Source organism: Spinacia oleracea, chromosome 1 (assembly GCF_020520425.1).
Source record: "Spinacia oleracea cultivar Varoflay chromosome 1, BTI_SOV_V1, whole genome shotgun sequence".
Classification (NCBI taxonomy): Eukaryota; Viridiplantae; Streptophyta; class Magnoliopsida; order Caryophyllales; family Amaranthaceae; genus Spinacia; species Spinacia oleracea.
In genome coordinates, this window is record NC_079487.1 from 93,318,975 (window position 1) to 93,328,636 (window position 9,662).

The following is a 9,662-nucleotide window of genomic DNA, read 5'->3' on the forward strand; positions in this document are numbered from 1 at the left end:
TACTTGAAAAGGTACATAGGATTAGTTCGTGATTCAAGGAAATAAAGATATGCTAAATATTGATGCTACGCGCATAAACACTGGCAAAGGATCAAGAAAGATCCCTTTGGAGTTAACCATTGGCAATAACGAGCTATAGAGCATCGTGTTTTGAAATTGCAACATGGATTGGAGACCATGAGTTGTTGCGTGGGAAATTAAATATTAATTTCTATGTTCTAAGATACAGCTGGAAAGTCTTCCACATATCTGTGAACTTCTTGGATAAGTAAATCCAAACAAAGCATCACTAGCAACCTAAACAGTTGAAGTAAAAGTACTTGTTGCCTAAGAAGCAATAAAACAGAGTTATTTATGTTAATGAGTTCTTCATTGAACTTGGGAAGATCATATGTCTGCTAACTTAATGGTTCTTCATTGCAAAATGCGTAGAACCACTAATAAAGCAAGAAAAGAATAGATCACAAAATAAACATACTCAAAAGATCTTATTATCTATCTCGAAGAACATTCGATGAAAAGGATATTAAGATTGGCAAAGCATGATAACTAAACCTATGCAACAAGTGAATAGCAACACTCACATTGTAGTATGGAAATCAAGCATAGCTTTGAAATCCATGAACTGTTTAAAAGATAGGTTAGAGGCCCAAGGTTGTAAAACATTGGGGTTGAACATTTATCATATATGAAATGTATTTTCATATTCCATTTAATCTTGGTTTAATATTAAATGATGAGTCCCTTCAAATTTGACGATATATTCAAGATAGGCTGTCAGGACCAGTTCTGTGACTAAGAAATTTCTATCAAGTGAACTTGAATGTCAAAAGTTGAAAATGGTCCCTCGTCAGAGTTTCCTATAAATATGGGAGCATAGAAAACGTTAGACGACTAGAATGCAAGATGACTTGTAGTTCTGTTTCTTGAACTATGTGGACATGGCAATGTCGCAATCATTTGCATAGATACTTACTTTGGGAAGACTAGTATCAGACAGACCTATGAAACTTTACTGTAAGAGATGAAAATCTGTCATAAGTAAATTTCATTAAAATTATTAGACACTAATCCTCAATACCTGAGTGATTTGAGATTACTTGTTTAGAACTGCTTACTTTAACGTTGTCAACAGTCGCACCGTAAAAGGAGGCTATAAAGGCAACGCTCAGGTAATCACCTATCAAACAAAGTCTAATCTCAAGATCGCAAGATTGGGATTGTCTTCCCATAAATCGGGATGAGATGCTGAAAGTTATACAGGGCCACTCGGAGAGCTAGAAACTGTAAAATGCATGGCCGTGCTCAAATGAATCACAGGCTATGATTATCTGTTTATTTGATCAGTTGAACTCTGAAACTGAGAAACACCTCTGGACATAATAAGGATGACAACTCTAACCTTATGTTCAAGAGCAAGCATCGAGTGATAAAGGAATTAGGAAATGCACACTTGTCCCTAAGGACAAGTGGGAGACTGAAGGAAATAATGCCCTTGGTCCAAGTATGCATTTAATGGTAAGTCTAATAAATGCGGTTCAGTATTAATTATGCAAGTTAATAATTCAGTGAGATCAAGTGAATTGTATGCCTAGCTAGAGGCCGCTTCAGTTCTAGTGGATTAATGATATTAATCCACAGCTTACTCTTGACTAAACCCGTAGGGTCACACAAATAGTACGTAAACGGATCAAGTATTTAATGGCATTAAATACTCTACCTAATGGATATTAGGAATCGACGGATCTTGGTTTCAGTGGGAGCTGAGATCGTCAAAGGCAAAAAAAATGAATACTCCGGAAACGATGATATTGTCGGAAACGGAAATATGGATCGTATCCGAAATATAAATATTATCCAAGTCGTAGATGTTTCCGGAAACGGAAACATGGTACGTATCGGAAAATATTATCGGAAATGGAAATATTGCCGGAATCAGAAATATTGCCGGAAACGGAAATATTGCCAGAATCGGAAATATTATCGGAATCAGAAAATAATTCCGGAAACGGAAATATTAAATATTTGTTCGAGACGGAAATTAATTCCGGAATCGGAAATGTTAAATATTGTTCGTATCGGAAATGAATTCCGAAATCGCGAAATTAATCGGAAGCGCGTCGTACGAATTAGCATCGGACGAGCTTGCTAGACGAAGGCCCAGCACGAAGCCAGGCGCACGTCCAGCAAGGGAAACGCGCGGCACAAGCACGCCCATCCAAAGGCTGCACCAGCCCACCGCAAGACAGGCCCAGCGCGCGCCCAAGGCTGCGACATCTTGTGGGCTTCGTGGCATGTGGGCTGCGTTGCTCAGGCTGTGCGCGCGCGCGCATGGCGCCCCTCGTGGGCTGCTGTGCGTGCATGTGTGATTGTGTTCACATACGAAACCTAACGCGTATAGGATTCGTTTAATGATTAAATTCCTAATCCTAAAAGATAAATTAATTAAATAAGAGTTCTACTAGGATTCTAATTTAATTAATTCGTATCCTAGTAGGATTCGATTACTTATTCCATGGCCTATAAATATGAGATCAAGGCTCATAATTTATAACGAGTTTCAAGTATTCAAAGGTAAGAATTTGAGCAAAAATTCAGCCAAAACACTTGCCCATATAGCCGAATATGTTAGTACCTTAAGGGCGATTCTAGTTGGTCAATCTTAAGGCGGATCCGGACGTGCTGTGGACTTTCTACGGAGGGACGACACTTGGAGTCCTAAAGACTTGTTCTTGTTTGGTTCGGGCGTAGAAAGGGAGGGCACGCTACAAAGTATATGCATCTAAATTATGCTAATTGTTATGTGGCAATTAATTTGGAATCCTGGTATTTATGGTTATTTCCGCATGATTTATATTCGTTTATATGTATCATAACCTAACATAAACTTATGCCCAAAAATAAGGAGTAGAAAACAAGATATAAGATAAGGATTACCAAAGGTCTTAAGAGACCAATGCCATTAATAGAGAATAATAAGATATTTTACTCAAGAGCATGAAAAACATGTAACCCCAATCAATAAAAGGGAACCATTATGATTATAATCATCAAAGGATTAATGTCAATTAAGAACAATAAAATAATTGTAAAAAAGAATCTCGAGGAAGCAAAGAATCACAAGGAAGACTGATTGGTGGACTCCGATCCGCACAGTCTGGCACGCGCACAACAGAAAACCCACAAGTGTAGACACCTACTTTTGTCCCCATTCCCGAAAGGGAAGGTTCGATGATGAGTACGTAAATCTCCACTTGACAACGCATCTCCTATAAAATAACGAATCTCAATTCCCGTTTTCATTTCACCCGAAACCTGCTATTTATAGAAACCTGCCATTTATGGAAACCTGCTAAAAATAGTAACTGCCGTAATGGGTAGTTGTTGAAAGTGGCAAGTCATAAAAGATAGAAACCTGTCAGAATTAGGTGTTGCACTCCAACATAAATCCTAAATGAGATAGAAATTGCGAGAAGAATCCTGTTCCTAATACGATTCGAAAATAAGAGTTACGTATTAATTAAAATCCTAAACGAGCCTAGAGTTCGTAACGGGCCCAGACGCATCCCGTCATAAAATTTTATACGCACTAAAAGACTCGATTAAGTCTCATACACTCCGGATTCTAAGAGTCCGAATCTGACAAAGAAGCGGCCCAAACATCAATTTCAACGCCCAGCCCTGGGCGCTGAAATTGCCTGGATCCTATTTTCAACGCCCAGAGCTGGGCGCCGATATCTTTGACGCCCAGGCCTGGGCGCTGGAAATACTTGGGACGTGTTTTTTCCTAATTCCTCGTGGATTAGAGTTCTACAATTCTATCTTTCCACGAACTCTTTTCTATAAATAGGGCCCTAAGTTCGACGTGAAAACAAAAAAGAATAACACACAATTATTATTCTGAGTATTGACTCTAAACCCCTAAGCCTAAGCCTCACGCTTCAAAACTGATCACGCGTTCTGTCGCAATCGATCCATAAATCGAACAGAACGTATCCCGTCCCACAATTTGAGATTCGTTAAATAAAAGGAGAAATAGTAAAGTCAAAGTGGTTAGTTTTCTGAGAACCGTGACGCACCTCTCAAGGGTGCGTCGTAATGTGTCCCTTTTCCATGGTTTAATTGCTTTCCTCGCCCTTTTATGAACTGTTAAACTAACTAAATCTGATTGTTTGATCATGCCTAATAAGTATGATATTTTTGGGAAATTGGATTATCATGCTAGGTCCTTTAAAACAATCTAAATCAGATAATCGCGTTCGATCTAGTACTATATGTTGCATATTGTTAAAATCAACTCAGATTAGTTTAATAGTTAACGCATGTCCCTTCAATTATTTATGCTGAGCTAGTAAGGATATCCTGCCTTTGGAGTTATCGAAGAGCGAGTACTCCTCTCGGTAGTTACAGTCTCCCGAACCCTCAATCTCTACCCTGCGGGTGTACGTTGAGCGATCCCCACCACCAGGGATCACAAGGGAACCTACGGCTGTCGTGGTCAAACATAATTGCACTTCCTTTATGTCACGATAACCGGGTTTTGTCAGTTTTTCTCATTGTCGTTAAAAACTGAATGGCGACTCCTATATTACTAGTCAATTGGGTGTAAACTCACAGGAAATCCAATTACACTTGATTTGACAAAAAGAAGCGTCACACCCACGAGGGACGAGGTCACGCATTAGCCTCGTGCTTTTTCGACCCTCTCACAACAAGTATATTCGTCGATCGCGTTTTCTTGTACTCGCGCCTGGTCGGCCCACTTCGCCCGGTACTACCGGGCAAAACTCTTTTCCAAGTTTTACTTCCAACACTTAGGGGGTGTTTGGTTCATGATTTTGGAATGGATTAGAACGGAGTTAGAATCCATTCCATCTATTTCATTATTTGGTTATTGGTATGGAACCTCATACCCAGAGGGTTATAATTCCACCACATCCTCCTGAAATCCATACCCACCTCCCCACCCAAGATTCACAATCCATTCCTTTGATAGAAACCCTAACTTACAATTCATGAGGAGAGAGAAAAAACAGCTCATAAAGGTTAACGACACTTGATTTCCACTTCAGATCCGACCATCTTTTCCGTCCACCTTCTTCGGTCAGATCTTTCCACTTCACCGGCCACCGTCGTCAGTCAGAAAGTTCCTCTTTAACGGCATCCTGATTCTCTTTACATTTTTTAGTTTTAATTTATCTCTCCAAATTGATGAGTTTGTATTTAGATCATGACTTTATTGACTGCAGAGGCTAAAGAATCAGAAATGAACTTGTTTTTTAGTTGTTTCTTCTGCTTCGACAATGCTTAAGTTGAGTATTCCATGGAAATATAATTTATTTCGGTTAATTGTGTTAGAGCATGATTAGCCCCAAGTCTTAAGACATGAGTTGTGCTGACATGGCATATGATTCATCAGTCTTAAGATCAAACATATAGAAATTGTAGTATTGAAGTAGACAAGTCTTATCAAAGTCTTAAAGTGAGTCTTGAAAAATTAAGACTCAACTTAAGACTTGGTATGTGAGTTAAATTAAATAATAAAATGATATTTTACATAAATTTACAAGTCTTAAATGATTTAATGGGTGAAGAGCTAAATTTGATTTAATCTTAAGGAGTCTTAACAATAATTTAATTATTTAATATTAATGAAATGCTGACATGGAAAATGAAGAAAATCTTAAGACAAGACCCCCTTGATCTTGCTCTTAGTATTGAGATGCCATTTTTTTTATTCTCTTCTTGTTTTGTAAGTGTGGTGCCCGATTTTCTATTTTATTTTTACTTGCTATAAAGTGCCAAAAAACATCATTAATTTGGATTTATTGTACAATTTTTTTTTTGAATGTTTGGTGTTTAAATTCATTCCAATAGTGAACCAAACATTGTAAATGGGATATAAGATACATTCTATGATTAAACCAAACCACTTTAGAGTGGTATGGGATTTTGAAGCCATACCCCTATGGTTTGAGATTCCATACCATTCCATTCCAATTTATTGAACCAAACGACCCCTTAGTTCATTACTTCAGCTACATTTGGATCTTAACTAGTGTGTGGCCCGGGCAGCGCCTCGGTTGCTACATTGAATAGTTAAAATTTTAGATTTTTCTTGAGCTCAATATTTGACAAAATCCATGTATACCATAAAGTGAAAAACATCCATTAAAATCATCAACTACACAGATACAATACTTCATTTGCCATGCCAAATAATTTTTCAATTAGACCATCTTATAATTTGTTTTCTAGTGGAACTACGTGCTTCAAATTAATAAACACCACATTAGATATATGCAACCATGCAAGGAGTTTCCAACCAATGAGATCATGCATGTCATCCTGCAAACTTTTTGAAATCAAAACCATGGGGAGGCATTTCACTTGGACAAATAAGTAGGATGGTGCAGCTAGAGGTTTCACTAGGATTGATAGGGTCCTAGCTAACACTCAATGGGAAGATATCTTCACTACTGCTGAGGCCACTTATTTGCCAAAAGAGGAGTTTGATCATTGTCCAATGATCATGAGTTGTTACAGAGTGGTTCACCAGAAAAAGCCTTTCATGTTTTATAATATGTGGGTTAATTCTGAACACTTCATCCCCACAGTTCAGTCAAACTAGAGCAAGCCAGTTCATGGTTGCCACATGTTCAGGGTTATTCAGAGATTGAAGTGGATTAAAGCTGACTTGAAGCTGCTAAATAAGAATGGTTTCAGCTCAGTTGAGGCTACTGATATCAAAACACACAATGACCTTGTGCTTGCTCAGAATGCTCTTCATGTTGCCCCTATAGACGGTGATTTAGCTTCAGTGGAGAAAGCTGCAAATGAGGCTTACAGAATTGCTCATCACAATTATCTTGCTTTCCTCCAACAAACAGCCAAGTTACAATGGCTCCTGTTGGGAGATGAGAACACCAGGCTGTTTCACATGAGTATTAAGCACAGAAGGAGACAAAATAAGATCAACTCCATCCATGATCAGGAGGGAAATTGGATCCAAACTAGTGATGGTGTGCAGCAAGCCTTCACTCAGTTCTACAATACTCTCTTTGGTGATTCCATGAATACCAAGACCCCTGTAAAAGCAGTGGTGATAGACCAAGGTCCAAGACTCAATGCAGAACATTTAACTAGCCTTTCTACTACTATTCAGGAGAAGGATATTAGGAGAGTGCTTAATGCAATCCCAAACAATAAGGCACCTGGATTGGATGGCTTCAATAGCAAGTTCTTCAAAGCTTCTTGGCCCATCATAAAAGGTGACTTGTGCCTAGCTATTTCAGACTTCTTCACCACAGGAAAGATTCTCAAGGAAGTGAATGTTACTTCTATTTCTCTTGTTCCTAAAGTTACAGTCCCAAACTCTGTTGGTGACTTTAGACCAATTGCCTGATGCTCCGTAATTTATAAGTGCATATCAAAACTGATGTGTGACAAGCTTAAACAGGTGCTACCAGATATCATATCTCCCACTCAGGGTGCCTTTGTTGCAGGGAGATCAATCCTGCATAATGTGATGATTTTCCAAGATATTATCAAATCCTATACTAGAGGCAATGCTAAACCTAGCTGCGTGATGAAATTAGACCTCAAGAAGGCCTATGACACTGTAGAGTGGGGGTTCATAGAGGAAGTTATGAAGAAGTTTGGCTTTCCTCATCACTTTATCCAGTTGGTTATGACTTGTTTGACCACCACTCAGTATTCTCTCCTTATAAATGGTGTTCCTTCTCCTCTCATACAACCTAAAAGAGGTTTAAGACATGGGGACCCCCTCTCCCCCCCCCTCTTATCCACTCTCTATATGGAGTATTTTTCAAGAATTATGAAGTTGATTGCCTCTCATCGCAATTTTAAACACCACTCAAGGTGTAAGAGAGTCAATCTCAACCACTTGTGTTTTGCAGATGATCTCTTGCTCTTCTGTCATGGGGATGTAACTTCCTTTCAGCTGATGCTGGAGGGTCTCACGCTGTTCTCTTCTTCTACTGGTCTACAGGTGAATCCTAGTAAATCTTCTATCTACTTCTGTGGGTTTTCAGCTCATGCCAAAAACATCATCACTGGTCTTTCTGGCTACAATATTGATAATTTCCCCTTCAGATACCTAGGGGTTCCCATTAGCCCCAAGAAAATTCAGCTGGGTGATTGCAATTTGTTGATGGAGAAGATGGTGTATAGAATTAAAGTCTGGAGCTCAAGACATTTTTCTTTTGCATGGAGAATGCAATTGGTGAATTCAGTTCTCATGAGCATAAGTGTGTATTGGTGTCAGCTGTTTCTCCTCCCTAGCACTATCATCAAGAAAATCAATGCTATTTGTAGATCATACCTGTGGTTTGGAGTATATGATGATGGAACACCTGGTAGTGTAAACTGGGACAAACTTTGTGATTCTAAGGAGCAAGGTGGTCTAGGGTTCAGAAATTTAGCTTTATGGAATCAGGCAGCTGTGGGAAAGTTGGCTTGGGCAATTGAGCAAAAACAAGATAACTTATGGGTGAAGTGGATACATGCTCTGTATGTAAAGAACAAGAATTGGCAGCTGTTCTCTCCATCACTAGCTTCTAGTTGGCCTGTGAAGCACATTTGCAAGGTCAAAGGGATGTGTACTGAAAAGCTTAATGGTTCTAGCTGGCTCACTACTTCTAAGTACTCTATTAAGAGTATGTACATCAAGCTTTGCACTCCATCAGAAAGAACTCAGTGGGCCAGGTATATTTGGAACCGACTGTCTGTTCCTAAACATAGGTTCTCCCTATGGTTAGCTCTGTTGGATAGGCACAAAACCAAAAGTAGACTTTATCAATATGGCATAAGCACTGATAATCTGTGTGCCATTTGTGGTTCTGCCCCAGAGACCAGTACCCATCTCTTCTTTGATTGCTTCTACAGTCTTGGATGCTTGACTGAAATCGCAGACTGGTTAGGTCTGTCTTGCACCAGGAAGAATGTTATTCAGATTCTGAATTGGACTAGAAGATACTGCAAGAGTGCCTTTAAAAGGAAGATCATCATGCTGCTGTTGCAGGATTGGTTTATGCAATTTGGAGAGCTAGAAATACTTCAGTTTGGGAAGGGGCAGTGCCAACTGCTGTGAGGGGGTCGAAAAAGCACGAGGCTAATGCGTGACCTTGTCCCTCGTGGGTGTGACGTTTCTTTTTGTCAAATCAAGTGTAATTGGATTTCCTGTGAGTTTACACCCAATTGACTAGTAATATAGGAGTCGCCATTCAGTTTTTAACGACAATGAGAAAAACTGACAAAACCCGGTTATCGTGACATAAAGGGAGTGCAATTATGTTTGACCACGACGGCCGTAGGTTCCCTTGTGATCCCTGGTGTGGGGATCTCTCAACATACACCCGCAAGGTAGAGATTGAGGGTTCGGGGGACTGTAACTACCGAGAGGAGTACTCGCTCTTCGATAAATCCAGAGGCAGGATATCCTTACTAGCTCAGCATAAATAATTGAAGGGACATGCGTTAACTATTAAACTAATCTGAGTTGATTTTAACAATATGCAACATATAGTACTAGATCGAGCGCGATTATCTGATTCAGATTGTATTAAGGGACCTAGCATGATGATCCAATTTCCCAAAAATATCATATTTATTAGGCGTGATAGAACAATCAGATTTAGTTA

General features: G+C 39.3%; 1 protein-coding gene across 1 annotated transcript; it reads left to right on the top strand.

Moving 5' to 3' along the window:
- The first annotated feature begins 7,438 nt into the window (after positions 1-7,438).
- Positions 7,439-9,112, top strand: LOC130465519 (uncharacterized). The gene has a single exon (XM_056834310.1). The coding sequence runs from the start codon at positions 7,439-7,441 to the stop codon at positions 9,110-9,112; it is 1,674 nt and encodes a 557-aa protein (XP_056690288.1).
- The last annotated feature ends 550 nt before the right edge of the window (positions 9,113-9,662 follow it).

Coding starts and splice junctions, on each gene's coding strand:
- LOC130465519 (XM_056834310.1), top strand. CDS start 7,439: ATGTGTGACAAGCTTAAACAGGTGCTACCAGATATCATATCTCCCACT.